This window comes from Pholis gunnellus, assembly GCF_910591455.1.
Source record: "Pholis gunnellus genome assembly, chromosome: 9".
Taxonomy (NCBI): domain Eukaryota; kingdom Metazoa; phylum Chordata; class Actinopteri; order Perciformes; family Pholidae; genus Pholis; species Pholis gunnellus.
The window spans coordinates 27,503,961-27,526,354 of NC_136535.1; the positions used below are offsets into that span (position 1 = coordinate 27,503,961).

At 39.2% G+C, this 22,394-nt stretch overlaps 2 protein-coding genes across 3 annotated transcripts; one reads left to right on the top strand and one right to left on the bottom strand.

The window, feature by feature from the left end:
* Nucleotides 1–1,484: 1,484 nt before the first annotated feature.
* Nucleotides 1,485–14,720, bottom strand: spint2 (serine peptidase inhibitor, Kunitz type, 2). Its single transcript, XM_079166915.1, has 10 exons — nucleotides 14,212–14,720; nucleotides 11,387–11,443; nucleotides 10,779–10,802; nucleotides 10,117–10,278; nucleotides 9,439–9,495; nucleotides 7,236–7,298; nucleotides 6,985–7,152; nucleotides 6,736–6,780; nucleotides 6,114–6,222; nucleotides 1,485–2,579 (listed from the first exon to the last, which is right to left on the bottom strand). The coding sequence occupies exons 1-10, from the start codon at nucleotides 14,642–14,644 to the stop codon at nucleotides 2,492–2,494; spliced, it is 1,206 nt and encodes a 401-aa protein (XP_079023041.1). The 5' UTR covers nucleotides 14,645–14,720; the 3' UTR covers nucleotides 1,485–2,491.
* A 2,139-nt stretch (nucleotides 14,721–16,859) lies between these two features.
* Nucleotides 16,860–22,109, top strand: ppp1r14ab (protein phosphatase 1, regulatory (inhibitor) subunit 14Ab). Of its 2 annotated transcripts, XM_079166587.1 has the most exons (4): nucleotides 16,860–17,431; nucleotides 20,156–20,236; nucleotides 20,363–20,395; nucleotides 21,810–22,109. In XM_079166587.1, the coding sequence occupies exons 1-4, from the start codon at nucleotides 17,258–17,260 to the stop codon at nucleotides 21,945–21,947; spliced, it is 426 nt and encodes a 141-aa protein (XP_079022713.1). In that variant the 5' UTR covers nucleotides 16,860–17,257; the 3' UTR covers nucleotides 21,948–22,109. The 2 variants fall into 2 exon arrangements, with proteins under 2 accessions (XP_079022713.1, XP_079022714.1); XM_079166588.1 differs by lacking the exon at nucleotides 20,363–20,395.
* The last annotated feature ends 285 nt before the right edge of the window (nucleotides 22,110–22,394 follow it).

The following is a 22,394-nucleotide window of genomic DNA, read 5'->3' on the forward strand; positions in this document are numbered from 1 at the left end:
GCGCCTTTGTACAATTTATCTAAAGTGTACACTTCAGTGTAGCCTACATTTACACATGTATGGATAATATTGACAGCCTACAGCTGGTGGATGGATGTCTATGGTGCCACCACCGAGCCTCGTTTCCATTCGTCTAGTGGCCACTTACGGTACTGCACTCTATGAGGCCTCAAACTGCAAACACGCTCAATTATGACTGTGAATTTTATATTTGTAAAACTTTCCTCAAGTTGAGAAAAACTGTGACGTCATCACAATTTAAAAGTCTAACTGGACGGCAAGGTGAAGTGAGCCGTACACCCACCAACTCAAACACAGTGGTGGGCCATCAGGGCCTGCAAGGCCTTCTCTGCTGGCCTAAACAGAATCAAAGTTATAGCTATTTCATAATTTTTCTTAAATACACTACATATTATTATAATTTATAAAAGTATTGTCACCATTATCTTATGCTCTCATTGCACAGCTACTGTGCTCCTCAGCTGCTCTGCTTCAGTGCAGCTTGTTTTAAGTAGAGCTTTTATCCAATCAGAGTTCACCTCTGTGTCTCTAGGTAGAAGAGAGGCCCCAGGCCTGCAGACTCACCAGTGAATCCATGTGCAGGTTAAGTGAATGGGGACGATGTTGTTGATCGTCATAGTGTTCAACCAATCAGATCTTTAGTTTGACATGTTGGGCGTATTCTTTGACGTGTCAGAGCTGCTAGCTGGCCTACAGCTACGTCAGCATTAACGTGCAGCTCAGTCTGCAGCAGCAGCTCTGCAGTGAGGTGCAGCGTGCGCTGTGATTGGTCAGTGGGCGAGCACGTGACTATTGTGAAACAAAACTTAAAGTAGCAGCAGAGGCTTAGTCGGAGTAGTGAGAGTTAAAATTGAAACATATGGAAGAAATTCGTTTTGCATTTAGCTTGGTGTAGATTATTATTTCTTTACCGAGCTTTGTTTTTTAACACTCAATGGCTGAAGGAGGAGAAACAGATTAGTGAGTTGGGATTTAACCGTGAGATTAAACTCTTTGTCAACAAAGAAAGGAGGATGGAGTTTGTCTTTAAGTGAACAGCATTTGGTAAGTCAACTGTGTTTTTGTCTCCCGTTGTCTCCTACGTGAGCGCAGTCCACCGAAAACATTATATTTCCCACAATTTAAGCTTCTGCATTTTCCAAATGCACTAGTATTATTCAAACGTATTGTTCGGTTCGTGAGCCTCGTACCGAATGGTTTAATACGAATACGTGATGTTACAGCCCTACAAACAAATAACCGTAGCTGTGGCGCCATCATGAGGTCATTAGGAGGTTCAGCTGCAGGACAGCAGTGAAGGCCCAGCTATAACATGCACGGCCCACCACTGCTCAAACATGATCTGTGATGTACATATTAGCACATATAGCCTATATATAACTGTATGATCAATCAATGTTTCTCTGTGTTGAAAGATTAACTTGTGTTTCTGTGGATGTAAACAAACGTTGAAGTAAACGAGGTGTTAATAAAGTTTTATTGAGACAGTTGAGTACAGAGTGACCTCAGACCTTCAAACACATCAAACATCATTATTAGATCTTATTGAATCATCTGAATGTTTATGCTGTAACTATTATTATTATAAAACACAACATGATGGTGCTGACTTACGGATAAAATTAGTCAGTTGATATCAAAACAATTTATTTCTCCAAAGAAAAATGAACAATAAAATGATTTACTACTGACTATTAACTAATAAGGATAATTAATTATCCTAATTATCATGAAATATTTCTTTAAATTGATTTTAATAGTAAAATAATAGATGTGTGCATTTACTTTTGATATGAAACTAATATTTGCATGTAACAGGACTCCTGATACATAAACTCGTAATAATAAAAACAGCTGTTTAACCAGTTACTAAATCCATCAGGTAACAGAAATAAGTGAGCAGCTGACGAGGCTCTAATGAAAGACGCCATCATGTTGCATCATGGGAAAAGCAGGCTCCAGTGAATGTCATTGCTGCGTCCTCTAATGATTAGTTTTTAATTTACACTCATGGTGTTAACATTCAGCCTAATTAAAAAAAACACACTTGACTTCATATTTAATTGTTTAACCCCTAAAATATAAAAAGTCACCAGAATCAAAGTGACGCCTTCATATTGCTGATTTTGTCAAAGTACAAAAAACACAAATCACAAAAGAATAGACTTTATAGAAACACAAAAAATAATTGGAGGATTTACTTAAGAAATGACTTCAAATGTTTAAAGTTTAATGTCATCTAAATCATTTAATTTTGTGTTTCCTAATTTATCATTGAATCAATGTTCACGCTACAGAAGGAAAGTTTAAAAACAAGAAAACAACAGTTGTGTTTAGAATCTGAAGGTAGAATTAAAATAATCCAGATTATAGATTATAGATTATTTAAAATCAAACCAGAACCAGAACCCTATGTGGGCCCCGGACCTTCTGTATGCCCAGGAACCTCTGTGGGACCCGGACCCTCTTCTCAGGCCTCGTCCAGTTTGGGGCTCTCTGGGACGGCCAGAGACTCCAGAGAGGACTCATCTGGATCTGGAAGCAGCTCCTCCTTATCACTGCAGAGAGAGACAAATATCATCAATACATCCAACAATCGGTCATATCCAACAATCAGTCATATCATCCATCAATCAGTCATCCATCAATCAGTCATCCATCAATCATGTCATCCATCAATATATCATCCATCAATCAATCATCCATCAATCAATCATCCATCAATCAATCATCCATCAATCATATCATCCATCAATATATCATCCATCAATCAATCATCCATCAATCAATCATCCATCAATCAATCATCCATCAATCAATCATCCATCAATCATATCATCCATCAATCATATCATCCATCAATCATCCATCAATCAGTCATATCATCCATCAATCATATCATCCATCAATCAATCATCAATCAATCATCCATCAATCATATCATCCATCAATCAATCATCCATCAATCAATCATCCATCAATCAGTCATATCATTCATCAATCATATCATCCATCAATCAATCATCCATCAATCAATCATCCATCAATCATATCATCCATCAATCAATCATCCATCAATCAGTCATATCATTCATCAATCAGTCATATCATCCATCAATCATATCATCCATCAATCAATCATCCATCAATCATATCATCCATCAATCAATCATCCATCAATCAATCATCCATCAATCAATCATCCATCAATCATATCATCCATCAATCAATCATCCATCAATCAATCATCCATCAATCATATCATCCATCAATCAATCATCCATCAATCAATCATCCATCAATCAGTCATATCATCCATCAATCATATCATCCATCAGTCATATCATCCATCAATCAATCATCCATATCATCCATCAATCATATCATCCAACAATCAGTCATATCATCCATCAATCAGTCATATCATCCATCAATCAATCAATCATCCATCAATCAGTCATATCATCCAACAATCAGTCATATCATCCATCAATCAATCATCCATCAATCACATCATCCATCAATCATATCATCCATCAATCAATCATATCATCCATCAATCAGTCATATCATCCAACAATCATTCATCCATCAGTCATATCATCCAACAATCAATCATATCATCCATCAATCAGTCATATCATCCATCAATCAATCATCAATCAATCATATCATCCATCAATCATATCATCCATCAGTCATATCATCCAACAATCAGTCATATCATCCATCAATCAGTCATATCATCCATCAATCAATCAATCATCCATCAATCATATCATCCATCAATCAGTCATATCATCCAACAATCATTCATCCATCCATCAGTCATATCATCCAACAATCAATCATCCATCAGTCATATCATCCAACAATCAATCATATCATCCAACAATCAGTCATATCATCCATCAATCAGTCATATCATCCAACAATCAGTCATATCATCCAACAATCAATCATCCATCAGTCATATCATCCAACAATCAATCATATCATCCAACAATCAGTCATATCATCCAACAATCATTCATCCATCAATCATATCATCCAACAATCAGTCATATCATCCAACAATCAATCATCCATCAGTCATATCATCCAACAATCAATCATATCATCCAACAATCAGTCATATCATCCAACAATCATTCATCCATCAATCATATCATCCAACAATCAGTCATATCATCCAACAATCAATCATCCATCAGTCATATCATCCAACAATCAATCATCCATCAATCATATCATCCAATGATCAGTCATATCATCCAACAATCAATCATCCATCAGTCATATCATCCAACGATCAGTCATATCATCCAACAATCAATCATCCATCAGTCATATCATCCAACAATCAGTCATATCATCCATCAGTCATATCATCCAACAATCAATCATCCATCAGTCATATCATCCATCAATCAGTCATATCATCCAACAATCAATCATCCATCAATCATATCATCCATCAATCAGTCATATCATCCAACAATCAATCATCCATCAATCAGTCATATCATCCAACAATCAGTCATATCATCCATCAATCAGTCATATCATCCAACAATCAATCATATCATCCATCAATCATATCATCCATCAGTCATATCATCCAACAATCAGTCATATCATCCATCAATCAGTCATATCATCCATCAATCAATCAATCATCCATCAATCATATCATCCATCAATCAGTCATATCATCCAACAATCATTCATCCATCAGTCATATCATCCAACAATCAATCATCCATCAGTCATATCATCCAACAATCAATCATATCATCCAACAATCAGTCATATCATCCATCAATCAGTCATATCATCCAACAATCAGTCATATCATCCAACAATCAATCATCCATCAGTCATATCATCCAACAATCAATCATATCATCCAACAATCAGTCATATCATCCAACAATCATTCATCCATCAATCATATCATCCAACAATCAGTCATATCATCCAACAATCAATCATCCATCAGTCATATCATCCAACAATCAATCATCCATCAATCATATCATCCAACGATCAGTCATATCATCCAACAATCAATCATCCATCAGTCATATCATCCAACAATCAGTCATATCATCCATCAATCAGTCATATCATCCAACAATCATTCATCCATCAATCATATCATCCAACAATCAGTCATATCATCCATCAATCAATCATCCATCAGTCATATCATCCAACAATCAATCATCCATCAGTCATATCATCCAACAATCAGTCATATCATCCATCAATCAGTCATATCATCCAACAATCAGTCATATCATCCAACGATCAGTCATATCATCCAACAATCAATCATCCATCAGTCATATCATCCATCAATCAGTCATATCATCCAACAATCAATCATCCATCAATCATATCATCCATCAATCAGTCATATCATCCAACAATCAATCATCCATCAATCAGTCATATCATCCAACAATCAATCATATCATCCATCAATCAGTCATATCATCCAACAATCAATCATCCATCAGTCATATTATCCATCAATCATATCATCCATCAGTCATATCATCCAACGATCAGTCATATCATCCAACAATCAATCATCCATCAGTCATATCATCCAACAATCAGTCATATCATCCATCAATCAGTCATATCATCCAACAATCAATCATCCATCAGTCATATCATCCATCAATCAGTCATATCATCCAACAATCAATCATCCATCAATCAGTCATATCATCCAACAATCAGTCATATCATCCATCAATCAGTCATATCATCCAACAATCAATCATCCATCAGTCATATCATCCAACAATCAATCATCCATCAATCAATCATCAGATGTTGGTGATTCTTGCACTACTGTTTTTTACCTAGCTAGTTAATTTAATACCATTCTATTTTATTGTATATACTGTGCATTTTATATTTTCTTTTTCTTTCTTTACCTGATGGAATGTTTGAATGTTACCTGGTGGAATGTTTGAATGTTACCTGGTGGAATGTTTGAATGTTACCTGATGGAATGTTTGAATGTTACCTGATGGAATGTTTAAATGTTACCTGGTGGAATGTTTGAATGTTACCTGATGGAAGACGGACGGCGGTTCAGACGGTGACGTCTCAGCGTGATGACGACCAGAGAAACCAGCAGCAGAACAGAGATGGCTGCTAGAGTGATGAAGAGGAAGACAGCTAGAGGAGAAACGGGAAGAAGATGGTGTTAGGGTCATCAACACTGGGACATATTAGTATTATTATTATTAGTGCGTTATTATCGCGTTAACGCATTCATTAATTAACGCCGACAATTACTTTATCGCGCGTTAACACAGTTTTTTTATTTTGAAAGTGCCTTGCTCACTGGCAGCGGTAGAGGAAGTCTTCAGACTACGTTGATGCAGCGCGTGGGAGAAGTTTAGAGAAACTAAAGCAACACAAGCTAACAGATGCTACAGAGAAGTGGAGACAAACTGCAGGTTGGTGTTGTGGAAGATGTCGGTCTGAGGAACGTCCTCAAGACGTCACATATGAGCCTCAAGAATGAGCTAAGAAAGTTAGCGGAAAGATTAACGTGAGACAACATCCGGTTTCTTCAGACGAACATCCGGTTTTCAGAATAAGATGCCAACAAATTATATACAAGTATTAACATTATAGAAGTAAAACAAACTGAAGGACAAAACATCCTTCAGAGTCAAACCTGACCTGCAGTCCAACGGTCACGAACTTTTCCACGATGTTCAAAGGAACCTGGAAGTAGAATACACATTATTATATTATATAAACGTTATATTATATACATACAGGATATATATACACACACACAGTACCATATACAGTACTCAGGATTGTGTGTGTGTGTGTGTGTGTGTGTGTGTGTGTGTGTGTGTGTGTGTGTGTGTGTATATATATATATATATATATAGTATGTGTAGTTTTGAGGGAAGTCTTTACCGTCTCGTCTGCAGCGGTTCAAACACTCGTCCATGGTGCTGTAGCGGTTCTGGTTTCCACGACAACCTCCATAGATAAATGACTGACAGGTGTCAGTGTTTGTGTTGTAGTAGAACATGGGGAAGGCAGCCCGGCAGGGTCCGGGGTCAGAGGTCACCATACAGTCATCTTCAGAGAGATAACATTTAATATTACATGTTTACTACTCCTGAACACCTGATGATCGACTACTGTTCTTTACAACTTTGTACCTTTGTATTCTGTTGAAACTTCATCATCATCAGCAACTTTCTTGGAGGAGGGAAGCACTCTGACTGCAGGAGAAGAGACAACTTTCATTCAATCCATGTATTTGTAGAGCCCACTAGACTACATTAATGGTAAACACTTTACACTGACAGTCACAGACAGACACGTTAATGACCCGCGCAGGTACAGACAGACGCGTTAATGACCCGTGCAGGTACAGACAGACGCGTTAATGACCCGTGCAGGTACAGACAGACGCGTTAATGACCCGTGCAGGTACAGACAGACGCGTTAATGACCCGTGCAGGTACAGACAGACGCGTTAATGACCCGTGCAGGTACAGACAGACGCGTTAATGACCCGTGCAGGTACAGAATGGTGCGTTAATGACCCATGCAGGTACAGACACAACGCGTTAATGACCCATGCAGGTACAGAATGGTGCGTTAATGACCTGTGCAGGTACAGACACAACGCGTTAATGACCCGTGCAGGTACAGGGTGCGTTAATGACCTGTAGATGTAGGTCAGGGGTCACTTATAGGCGGACCGCGGTCCGGATCCAGACCAGAAGCTGTCTTATCTGGACCCGGACGTATAGCTGATGGATAATTGAGAATTATAAACTTTGGCGGAGCGCTTCTATTTTAACCTGCACAGCTTTTCTAGCCTTTACGGCACATGGTCAGCAGTCCAGGAAACACACCGACCAATTACATGCGTTGTAAATCATCTCACGTGATATCTGTATTCTGAAACGCATCGTGAGCCGAGTGAGATTTGACAGGAGAGAGACGGAGAGAGAGAGAGAGAGAGCAGTGGGTGAGTGGGTCAGCGAAGCAGTTCAATATGGCGTGTCCTAAAAACAGAGAAGTGGAACGTGAAAACAGAACTTTTAACAAAGAATGGACGGACTCTTATTTGGTCATTCTTCCTGCTGGCGCTACTAAACCACTGTCTCATGTTCAGATACCATCGTCATTACTAAAAGCAGCAATGTGAAACGCCACTACAAGACCAAACATACATCTTTAGACCAGTGGTTCTCAACTGGTCTGGCTGTGGGACCCACCATCACCCCTTAATTAATGACAAGCTGCGACCCAAATTTTCAACTTCTCAAATGTATTTAATGCAAAGTGCGTTCAGTTTGAACCTGAGCTGAAAATGTCCTCTGCAGTCGCAACATAGGGAGCTCTCTTGTGCAGATGAATTGTTCCTGTAAGTCCCCGTCCCACTCACGTTTCACGTAAACGAGTAAAACTGCTTCATGCTTTCTTGTGCCAGAACCTCGCTGCACAAAACACACTGAGGTTTTTGCCCTCTTTTGTCCTTAATGTAAGAAAATCCATATTTCATGTAGTCGGTGTCATACTTGCGTTTCGCTCAATTAGCATGAAAACAAACTGTGGGTGTTCTTCTATACTGTGAAATTATATTAGCATTACAAGGCATTAACGCCAAATACTGTTGAGTGTGAATAACTCCGCTGCATAGGAAATCCCCTTCAAAATAAAAGCACAGGATTTTATTTTTTTCCAGGCAAAGGCCACTGAAAACGGGTCCGGCCCACCAGCTGAGAACCACTGCTTTAGACCAAACATACCCGCTCCAGTCTCAACTGAGGGCAATATGTTGATGTGTAAAAAAGTGAACTCCAGCCACACTCTTTTTCGTTCATTTTTCTAAAATGAAGCACTTTCTTTTAAGATGCAAGTTTTTCAAAAATATTTTGTATTTTATTTTTAGATGGAGCCGTGATTTTACTTGAAATGAGAGATTATTTATTTATGTATTTCTATGTATTATTTATAATCCATCCAGTTAAATGTGAAAACTGAGAATAATACTTGATGTGTACTTTCTTTATTTGATTTGACAGTTGTTGACTACACAGAGACGTTGTTATTACTACTAGGCTTCTTCAATATATATATATATTGCACTAAATAGCGCAAGTTAGATATTATTGTAATGTTATGGACCTTTGCACGAGGACATTTTCTCAATCTGGACCTTTTGGAATTTTAACTGAATACCCCTGGTGTAGGTGTTACCTTTGTCCAGAACAGCGCACACACACACACACACACACACACACACACACACACACACACACACACACACACACACACACACACACACACACACACACACACACACACACACACACACACACACACACACACACACACACACGTTACCTTTGTCCAGAACAGGGGTCAACTCTGTGGCAGCAGGTTCAGCATCCCGAGACACGTCTGGACAGACAGAATCATAGAGCACATGTTCATCAGAGGAGTGGACCCGAATACTACCAGTACTACAGTTATTACTAACAGCACTACGGTTATTACTAACAGCACTACAGTTATTACTAACAGTACTACAGTTATTACTAACAGCACTACAGTTATTACTAACAGCACTACAGTTATTACTAACAGCACTACAGTTATTACTAACAGCACTACAGTTATTACTAACAGCACTACAGTTATTACTAACAGCACTACAGTTATTACTACCAGTACTACAGTTATTACTAACAGCACTACAGTTATTACTAAAAGTACTACAGTTATTACTAACAGTACTGCAGTTATTACTAACAGCACTACAGTTATTACTAACAGTACTACAGTTATTACTACCAGTACTACAGTTATTACTAACAGCACTACAGTTATTACTAACAGTACTACAGTTATTACTACCAGTACTACAGTTATTACTAACAGCACTACAGTTATTACTAACAGCACTACGGTTATTACTACCAGTACTACAGTTATTACTAACAGTACTACAGTTATTACTACCAGCACTACAGTTATTAAACCTGTATGACCTGTCCAGGTACAGACGGGTGTGTAGCTCACCTGTACATGCTACCATGCAGCTTTCCTTGCTGACGTAGTTGTTCTTGTTTGCTCTGCAGCCTCCGTAGATAAATGTTTCACAGCCACCTTTGTCACTGTTGTAATACCAGCGCTGAAACATTGCTCTGCAAGGACCCACCTGAGGCTCCGCCTCACAGTGCTCTGATAGGACAAAACCACACCATGTTATCTTTACCTTTCACTGACACGTCTGTTTCCATAAAGTTATATTCATCAAACTATGATGAAGGTGAGTCTCCTTAACCGGAAATGTATTCATTTCTTTTGAAAATAAAAAGAATAATAAATGAATGTTTTATGGCGTTTTATAAGAACTCAAAGTCACTTCACACTAAAGATGAAACACAAAACAACGTGACTCAGACACAAGGATGAATGGGGGGGGGGGGCTAAGAGAAAGCAGGGCTGTTGGTTTGGTTTAGAAATGTCTTTGAATCCTGTTTTATGTTCACTAGAAGACAAATGTATAGACAAGACAAACTGGATCTGCCTGCACTGATGAGAAGTTCATGTGGAGTCATTGAGTCAAAGAGCTGCTGCTGTAATAAACTGATGGAAACTCAATGATGAACAAAACATGATAATTAAACAGCGAAATAAAGTGAAAAGTTTGTTCATGTGAGAAAATAGTTGAAACATACCAGCGAAGGCAGCAGCAGACATTTCTGTAGGAGAGAAGAAGTAGTTGTTAGAAACTGCATGCTGTTTGCCATCCTTTCCACAAGAGGCACCAAGTGGTGGTTCCCTTCACTTATGCTAGGACCTCCCACATTATAAATCAAAAGTTACGACTGTAACTACGGTTCTATGAATCCTGGATGACCACCAGAGGCAGTGCTTAACACTGGATGACTTGTATCAACAGAGTCACGAGGAATCACAAGTACATACGGCAGAGGAACTTGGCCAAAGAACCCTCCCCAGTGGGTGAGGGGTGGCAACGTTCACTCTGTAGTGTCTGGTGAATGTGCTCAGTGACGCCCATGAGGCCAAAATAAACGGCAAAGTGATTGAAACCTTGTTTGTTTGTTCATGTGAGAGAATAGTTGAAACATACTAGCGAAGGCAGCAATTTCTGTAGGAGAGAAGAAGTAGTTACTGAGTCATAACACACACACACACACACACACACACACACACACACACACACACACACACACACACACACACACACACACACACACACACACACACACACACACACACACACACACACACACACACACACACACACACACACACACGTTACCTTTGTCCAGAACAGGGGTCAACTCTGTGGCAGCAGGTTCAGCATCCCGAGACACGTCTGGACAGACAGAATCATAGAGCACATGTTCATCAGAGGAGTGGACCCGAATACTACGAGTACTACAGTTATTACTAACAGCACTACGGTTATTACTACCAGCACTACGGTAAATACTACCAGTACTACGGTTATTACTAACAGCACTATGGTAAATACTACCAGTACTACGGTTATTACTAACAGCACTACGGTAAATACTACCAGTACATCAGTTATTACTAACAGTACTACAGTTATTACTACCAGTACTACAGTTATTACTAAGAGCACTACGGTTATTACTAACAGCACTACGGTAAATACTACCAGTACTACGGTTATTACTAACAGCACTACGGTAAATACTACCAGTACATCAGTTATTACTAACAGCACTACGGTTATTACTAACAGCACTACGGTAAATACTACCAGTACTACAGTTGTTACAACCAAATGTACAGTTATTAATATCAGTACATCTGTTATTACTCCAAGTACTACATTTAACAGTCCTATGAGTACTACAGTTATTAAGGTACTCTGTGAGTACTTGAATTGAGGCTGAGAGCCAGTCGATGAACTTTTGACATGAAGTGAAGTGAAGCTCAGTGTTTCTAACTGAACCAACATGAACTCAATAAGACCAGGGAGTGGTACTGGTTTAAGGGAGTGGTCATTGTTTATGGTGGTCCCTTCCAGTTGGTTTCAAATTCCTTCTAACTTCTATTGTGCCAGACACCGGTAGTGGAACCAGACACTGGTAGTAGTGGTACCTGACATTGGTAGTAGTGAAAATGAAATATTAAAACTTGAATATTTAATAGTTAGGATCAAGAAGTTTAAATATTTATCTGTTGTTTCCATAAAACCACTGGTTTATAACTGTGGATTTAATGTACACATATATATATATATAAATATATATATATATATATATATATATACACATATATATATATATACACAGGACTGTCTCAGAAAATTAGAATATTGTGATAATCCCCATACGTGTGATTTAGTTTACTGAACCAAGCTGAGTGTTTTTCAAGGCTCAGGAAACCCTTGCAGGTGTTTCGAGTTAATTAGACGATTCAAGTGATTAGTTGAATACCCTACTAGTATACTTTTTCATGATATTCTAATATTTAGAGATAGGATATTTGAGTTTTCTTAAGCTGTAAGCCATAATCAGCAATATTAAAAGAATAAAAGGCTTGCAATATTTCAGTTGATTTGTAATGAATCCAGAATGCATGACATATTTGTTTTTTTAATTGCATTACACAAAATAAAGAACTTTATCACAATATTCTAATTTTCTGAGACAGTCCTGTATATGTATATATATATATATATATATATATATACATACACACATACATACATACACATACATACACAAGATTATTTTATCTCTATATGATCTACTTTACATTTTCTGTCATGTGTTAGCCTGACATTGAAAATGAAGCTTCACTCAATGACCCTACAGTCTAAATGTTGGAGTTGAAGAAGAAACGCTTTGAGGTGGAGCGACCGGTCGGACCTGAAAACACTGAACAGAGAACAGAACATTCCTCAGTGATGACTCACTGTCACCAGGTGAGTTTGATGATGTCACAGGAGAAAATTAACTAATTTATAGATTCATGGAGTTATTTATTTAAGTTTAATCGAAAACCAGTGGAAGTTAATATGAACTTTAACTATGATATCAATTTAATTCACTTTGAATAATTGATTAACCTGCCACACACACACACACACACACACACACACACACACACACACACACACACACACACACACACACACACACACACACACACACACACACACACACACACACACACACACACACACACACACACACACAGTGTCCTGGTTGCTCTCTATTCTGTCTTTGAGGAAGTTAATTTGCAGCTGAGCCGCTGATATACGAGCTATAAAGAAGCACCAGGGGCACATCCCAAGTCTCTTAATTGCGTCCCCGTTTCCCTCACTTGCGTCCTTTCCTTGCGTCTTAGTCCCTCCCACCAGGGACGCAAGGAAACCATGCGAGGAGAGAGGAAACAAGGAAACATGTTTAAGAGACATGAGAAGTCCTTTCCTCAGTTGCAACGTCTGTTTCTGATGACGAGGATCAGCTGATCACACCTGGATCAGCTGTCAGTCGCTTTAACAGCTGGAGAGACTTTAGAGGAGTGTGAGTCTGTTCTCATGATCTCTGGACTAATAATAGTAACTAATAACACTAATAACTCATAAACACAGTGATCGTCTCTGCAGTCTGTTAAACTGTGTTCATGAGATCAGGATCATCTCTACGGTGGAATGTTTTCGTCTCATTCATGAATTATTTGCGTCTGAACGTTTTAAACTGTGACGTCATCATGAAATAAGCAGAACATGATGATTGTTTCTCTGAAACACTGAATGAATGTATTCGGCTCCATGTTTCAGGTTCAATGATGAAACTCATGAAACTCTGAATGATCCTCAGTGACTGAATGAAATGATGATCAATGATGTAAAGATCTCTCACTTTCATCTATATATATATATATATATCAATAATCGATAATCAACCCTATGATCAGCCTCATTGATTAGATTAATAATCGATAATCAGCCTCATTGATTAGATTAATAATCGATAATCAGCCTCATTGATTAGATTAATAATCGATAATCAGCCTCATTGATTAGATTAATAATCGATAATCAGCCTCATTGATTAGATTAATAATCGATAATCAGCCTCATTGATGGGGTTCTCTTACGGTTCTCGGTCTCGTTGCTCAGGGACTTCCATGGAACATTCAGCGGTACGACGCGCAGCTTGTCCTCGTCTTTCTGCAGCTTTCCGCGGCCCTCTCTCCTCCCCTTCTTGCGGTAAATCTTGGACTGTGTTCCGGGTTCGAGGACGCACACGTCCCGGTCCTGGACCAGACAGTTAACCCGCAGGCACTGCGGCAGTCCGTCTGCTGGGAACCGGACCAGGGCCAGGTCACAGTCCGGGTCGATGCAGCACTCCGCCTGGCACCTCTCCAGGTCGGGAACCTCCGAGATCTTGTCCCGGGTCACCATGGAGGCGTTCAGGTGGACCAGATTCTGGTCCGGGTCAATGGACGGGTCCCAGTCACAGTCCAAAGCCAGACCGGTACAGACCAGGACGCAGACCAGGACGCAGACCAGGAGACTCGAGCGGTCCATCTTTTGTTTGAAACTCTTTTAAAACTCGACAAAGAAAAGGTTTCTCCGCTCCGCGCGCACTTCCTCGTTTGGTGGCTTTTTGTTGTCGCAGATACATTTACCTGAGCGACAGGTGAGGTCACTGTAGCCACGCCCACCTAGCTGTGTCGTCACACGTCTCGTGTTTAAAGCATTCAGTTCAATGTTTTCTAGATAATCCATCATTTAATTATTAATACAATATATTTAAGATAATAATTAAATGTAAGTATTGTTTATAGTAATAAATAAATTATATTATTCATAATAATAACTACGATCAAACTCAATCTATTTTATTACAAGATATTAAATAATATTGTCTTGATTAATATAATAAGAGAAATATTCAATTTGATTAATAAAGCTGTAAATCTCAAACTTTACAGTAAGTAGACTAGAAAATAAAGAAAACGTGTTTTATTCACAATGTTTGAGAAGTTTCAAAGAAAATATTATTTTAGTCTGAAAATAACAAAATAGTCAACACCAAAACAAAGAAATAGATATATTCTATTATACAGTCATATATATATCATATAATAATATATATATATTTCTATATATATGTATACTTCTGTATGAAGTATATATATTACATATTATCAGAACCTGAATCAGCTTTATTGGCCATGTGTGTGTGTGTGTGTGTAGTCTCCGGTTTCCACTCCGCTCTCAATGTACAAACACTATTATACAATAAAGAATAAAAAAGGGCAGCAAAACAGAAGACTGATTCATTGTTCATCAGAGTGACGCAGAGAGAAGCTGGTCCTGGTCTGGTGGTTTTGGTGGTTTTGGTGTACAGAGCTCTGTAGCTCCTCCAGAGGGGAGGAGGTGAACAGCTTGTGTCCAGGGTGTGAAGGTCTGCAGTGATCTTTCAGCCCGTCTCCTGACTCTGGAGGTGAACAAGTCCAGGATGGAACCAATGATCCTCTCTGCAGACCTGACGGTCCGTTGTGGTCTGTTCCTGTCCTGTTTGGTGGCCGATCCAAACCACACCGTGATGGAGGAGCAGAGGACAGACTGGAGGATGGTGGAGTAGAACAGGACCAGCAGCTCCTGAGGCAGGTTGAACTTCCTGAGCTGGAGCAGGAAGTTCAACCTCACTTCTGTAGGCCTCCTCCTTAGCCCGACGAAGCTGCCTGACTCTTCCAGTAAACCAGCTTTATTGTTGTTGTCTGTGCAGAAGGTTTTTGTCGGCACAAACATGTCCTCACAGAAACTGATGTGTGATGTCACAGTGTCAGTGAGCTGGTCCAGGTCTGTAGCAGCAGCCTCACAAACACTCCAATCAGTGCAGGCAAAGCAGGACTGAAGCTCCAGCTTTGCCTCGTTGGTCCGTCTCTTCACAGTCTTCACCGCAGGCTTTGCAGATTTTAATTTCTGCCTGTAGGTCTGGAGGAGATGAACCAGACAATGCACAGAGAGTCCCAAAGCTGCACGAGGTACTGAGTGATATCCGTATTATATAATATATATATACTTCTATATGAACTATATATATTGTATAATATATATATAGTTCTATAAAGTATACTGTATATGTATTATATATTCAGAAGGCCTCCTTCAGGCTGCAGTTCATCTGGTCACATCAGGTGTCGCTGCTGCTCATATATTCTCTGTCTAATGTACATGAACCTGAGGAGCACTAGGACCCAGCAGGATCTTCTTATGCTGCATTCTTGTTCTCCTCGGAAATGTCAGTATCAAATAAAAGTGTTGCTGTTTTACTGCACTTTAGATTAGTTTCCTTTATTGACAATTAAATATGAAATAATCTTCCGGTAGTTTCTGAGAGAACACAAACAATACAATGAGAATAATATAATAACAAACCAGTAATATTATTATTAATAATAATCATCGTGATTCCAGTGTTTTATTGTGATTATAATTATTAATCAATTACTAAATTACAATATCAATATCAATACCAATACACACACACACACACGTACACAACATAAACACACACACACACACATACACAACATAAACACACACACACACACACACACAGTAGGAATCTGTTCTCCTTAATGTTTCCGTTCACAATCTCTGTCTGAATATCACTTATCACTTATCCGACAGCCCCTGAAGGCATCACCAGCCGCGTGGTGCCGCCCTACTCCGTTTCTGTCCGTCTGCACGCGCAGCTTTGACGGTCCACCGGCTCACACAAATCTTTCTATTATTTCCTATTTTCAAAGCTTCATCAGAATTCATTCATTTATTTATTCTCATTTTCTAAAATCACAAAAGAGAGTAAGGTTTCTACAACGAGAAGAAACGAGATTTTATTTCTATTTGTTTTATTATTATTGTTATTATTCTTATTCTTATTATTATTATTTGTAGTAGTAGTAGCAGCCGTAGTAGCAGCCGTAGTAGCAGTAGTAGTAGTAGTAGTAGTAGTAGTAGTAGTAGTAGTAGTAGTAGTACCCACTAGTATTATTTTTTACTGCAATTCTTTATACTTTTAATTTTTGTCTTTCGTTTATTAAAATATTTTATAATCTGAATATTTGATCCGGTTTTGGGGATTTGTTTGGGAGGCGGACCGTCTGGGTTCAGGTGTGACCGGTCCTGATGGCGGCTCACCGGGCGGGTCGGCGGATGAATAATAGTCCGTCACCGAGCCGGGCTGGCGGTCAGAACCGTCAGACCCGGATCACCGTGAAGTACAACCGGAAAGAGCTGCAGAGGAGACTGGACGTGGAGAAGTGGATCGACTGTCGACTGGATGAGCTGTACAGGGGCCGGGTGAGTACTGCAGTACTACTACAAGTACTAGCCTACTGAAAACTACAAGTACTACTACAAGTACAACTGCAAACACTACTACAACTACCACTGCAAACACTACTACAAGTACCACTAGAAACTACACGTACTACTACAAACACTACTACAAGTACTACTACAAACACTACTACAAGTACTACTACTAGTACTTGGGCAAACTACAAGTACTACTGCAAACACTACTACAAGTACTACTGCAAAAACTACTACAAGTAATAGGCCTATAACAAGTACCACTGCAAACTACAAGTACCACTGCAAACTACAAGTACTACTACAAGTACCACTGTAAACTACAAGTACTACTACAAACTACAAGTACCACTGCAAACTACAAGTACCACTGCAAACTACAAGTACTACTACAAGTACCACTGTAAACTACAAGTACTACTACAAACTACAAGTACCATTGCAAACTACAAGTACCACTACAAACTACAAGTACTACTGCAAACTAAAAATATGACTGCAAACACTACTACAAGAACTGTTGGGGTTTGAATTTCTGTCTTTCCCTCCGGACCCGCCACAGTCCTCCATAACTATATCTCTACACTGATGACACTCTGCTCTATATCTCCACACTGATGACACTCTGCTCTATATCTCTACACTGATGACACTCGGCTCTATATCTCTACACTGATGACACTCTGCTCTATATCTCTACACTGATGACACTCTGCTCTATATCTCTACACTGACGACACTCGGCTCTATATCTCTACACTGATGACACTCTGCTCTATATCTCTACACTGATGACACTCGGCTCTATATCTCTACACTGACGACACTCGGCTCTATATCTCTACATTGATGACACTCTGCTCTATATCTCTACACTGATGACACTCTGCTCTATATCTCTACACTGACGACACTCGGCTCTATATCTCTACACTGAAAACACTCGGCTCTATATCTCTACATTGATGACACTCTGCTCTATATCTCTACACTGATGACACTCGGCTCTATATCTCTACATTGATGACACTCTGCTCTATATCTCTACACTGACGACACTCGGCTCTATATCTCTACACTGATGACACTCGGCTCTATATCTCTACACTGACGACACTCGGCTCTTTATCTCTACACTGATGACACTCTGCTCTATATCTCTACACTGAAGACACTCTGCTCTATATCTCTACACTGACGACACTCGGCTCTATATCTCTACACTGACGACACTCGGCTCTATATCTCTACACTGACGACACTCTGCTCTATATCTCTACACTGACGACACTCGGCTCTATATCTCTACACTGACGACGCTCTGCTCTATATCTCTACACTGACGACACTCGGCTCTATATCTCTACACTGACGACACTCAGCTCTATATCTCTACATTGATGACACTCTGCTCTATATCTCTACACTGATGACACTCGGCTCTATATCTCTACACTGACGACACTCGGCTCTATATCTCTACACTGATGACACTCTGCTCTATACCTCTACACTGATGACACTCTGCTCTATATCTCTATATTGATGACACTCACTTATGTGCTGATAAAGTCTTGAATCTAGAAGCCTCAGCTTATTCTCTCCTGGAGTCTCTTTAAAGAACTGAGTGGGTTCACTTTATGTGTGTATCTGTATTAGAGGGGAGATTGATGACACACACACAAACACACATTCACTTATACATATTAGACAGATTTAACGGGAGAGAAATTATTTAGTGTATGTGTGTTTGGTGATAAATAGATAATCAGATCGGCCCCTTTGCCTCATTTCCTGTCAGAGACCCCATCTGGACACATACGCGCACAGACAGACAGACAGACAGACAGACAGACAGACAGACAGACAGACAGACAGACAGACAGACAGACAGACAGACAGACAGACGTTACTTAAGAGAGATTGTCAGTCAGACTCATCATCACGTCAGTAAAGAGGTCAGAGGTTGGATCACCATGAGGAAGACACAGATGTGAGGATGCAGCTATCAGACGTATTGATTGATGAAGACATCAATGTTTGTGTGATAATGTGTGTGTGTTGGACGGGTCCATATTTATATATTTTATATTTGTGTTGGTTTCATTAGGACTCATTTCCTCTAAAGGGTTTTTCTAAATGTTTCTTTAACACAACAAAATATATTTTAACATAATTGTAACATCTTTAAAAATATTTACAGCATCATTTTAATATCATGTATTGAAATTCTTCAAACATTATATTAATATTATATTACTTATTATATTAAACATTATTTTAACACAACATTCAGATTGTTTTAACCTTATTCTAACATTATATAAAAAAATTATTTTATGTGACACTGTATTAACTTTATTTTAAGTATCAATCTTATCAATTTTAACATTGTTTTTAACTTTTCTAATTATATAACATTACTTTTAATATAATTCTTTCAACATTCTTTCAACATTATATAATATTATTTTAACATTATTTAACATTATTTTAACATTTTAAAACATCGTAATTTTAAAATAATATTGTAACATTATATAATATTAAATAAACATTATTTTAAAAATATTTTTACATACAAAACAACATTTTATTACATAATTACTTATTATATTATTTTAACATTATATAATATTATACAAACATTATTTTTAACATGATTTCAATATTATAAAACCAGTGGAAGTGATGTAAATGTCTGTTCAGGAGCAGGAGATGCCGGAGGAGGTGAACATTGACGAACTGCTGGACTTAAGGACGGATGAGGAGAGAAGTCAGAGAGTCCAGGTAAATATACGTCTGTCTGTCTGTCTGTCTGTCTGTCTGTCTGTCTGTCTGTCTGTCTGTCTGTCTGTCTGTCTGTCTGTCTGTCTGTCCTCTTGGTGTCTCATGTGTCTTTCTCTGTCTTTTCAGGACCTTTTTCACTCCTGTAACAACAATACAGAGGTGAGAACCAAATGTACAGGAAACACAAATGTAAAGACAGGAAATGGAATTAAATCAGTGAACATTGACTCTCTGGTCCTCATGACTATAAAACGGATCTCAGGTCAGTTTTAGTGTTGACTTCATATGACTCAGTCAAGAAAAACAGATTATGAACAGAATATAAAGTAAAACACATAGATTAAAAGTAAATGATGAATGAACATTTGGTTTTTGTCCGTTGCCATCTTGGTTTTTGTCCGTTGCCATCTTGGTCTTTGTCTTTCGCCAACTTGGTTTTTGTCCGTTGCCATCGCAGTTTTTGTCTTTCGCCAACTTGGTTTTGTCTCTTGCCATCTTGGTTTTTCTCCGTCGCCATCTTGGTTTTTGTCTTTCGCCATCTTGGTCTTTGTCCGTCGCCATCTTGGTTTTCGTCCGTCGTCATCTTGGTTTTTGTCAGTCGCCATCTTGGTTTTTCTCCGTCGCCATCTTGGTTTTTGTCTTTTGCCATCTTGGTCTTTGTCCGTCGCCATCTTGGTTTTCGTCCGTCGTCATCTTGGTTTTCGTCCGTCGTCATCTTGGTTTTTGTCAGTCGCCATCTTGGTTTTTGTCTTTTGCCAACTTGGTTTTTGTCTTTTGCCATCTTGGTCTTTGTCTTTCGCCAACTTGGTTTTGTCTGTTGCCATCTTGGTTTTTCTCCGTCACCATCTTGGTCTTTGTCCGTCGTCATCTTGGTTTTTGTCCGTCGTCATCTTGGTTTTTCTCCGTCACCATCTTGGTTTTTGTCAGTCGCCATCTTGGTTTTTGTCTTTCGCCAACTTGGTTTTTGTCTTTTGCCATCTTGGTCTTTGTCTTTCGCCAACTTGGTTTTGTCTGTTGCCATCTTGGTTTTTCTCCGTCACCATCTTGGTCTTTGTCCGTCGTCATCTTGGTTTTCGTCCGTCGTCATCTTGGTTTTTGTCAGTCGCCATCTTGGTTTTTGTCTTTCGCCAACTTGGTTTTGTCTCTTGCCATCTTGGTTTTTCTCCGTCACCATCTTGGTCTTTGTCTTTCGCCAACTTGGTTTTGTTTGTTGCCATCTTGGTTTTTCTCCGTCACCATCTTGGTCTTTGTCCGTCGTCATCTTGGTTTTTGTCCGTCGCCATCTTGGTTTTTGTCTGTTGCCATCTTGGTCTTTGTCCGTCGCCATCTTGGTTTTTGTCCGTCGCCATCTTGGTTTTTGTCTTTCGCCATCTTGGTTTTTTGGGCATTGCCATGCAGGTAACGTAGTGGCTTCGCTTTTGAAACCCGGAGGTTGTTGCCTGGAAAGGGGGATTGTTAAACTTAGTAACACAAGGTGTGAACACGGAATAAGACATGCTGATGACACTTTGTGATCAACAGCCCAGCCTGTAGGAGGCTAACTCCTCCTCCTCTGTGCGTCTCCTCCCATCAGTTCTTCATCCGTGAGCTGCTGTTAAAACTTCATGGTTTACAGAAACAAGAGGATCTTCACAACGACGGCATCGACCTCCCTCAGCTTCACATCTACCCCACCCGCCCCGGATCAGCTGACAGAGAGGTGTTGCACTGACGAACCAGCTGCAGCCTCTGCACACCGCTACCCACCACCGACAACCTGGAGGCACCGGACAGAGAAACAAACTCACCTAAACTGTCCCGAGTTCCTCCGACATGAAAAGACTGAAGTTAGTCTTTTCTGTTGGTGACTCAGTTTTTACACCAGACTCCATTAAAGTTCCAGAGTATTTCTACTCAATCAGTGTTCTCTGAAGTCTTCTCATGTTTCTGTCTGCAGTGTAAACACAGCTGATATCAGATCAGCAGGGACGACATCAATTCAATCATGAATGTAACAAGGACCACGTTACCAAAGTGTCAAATAATAATGATGATATAGAAAAAAAGAACAAGATACAACTTATAAAGGTGTGTGTGTGTGTGTGTGTGTGTGTGTGTGTGTGTGTGTGTGTGTGTGATTTTACTTCCAACTGAATAAATATGACTAATGATTGAGTCT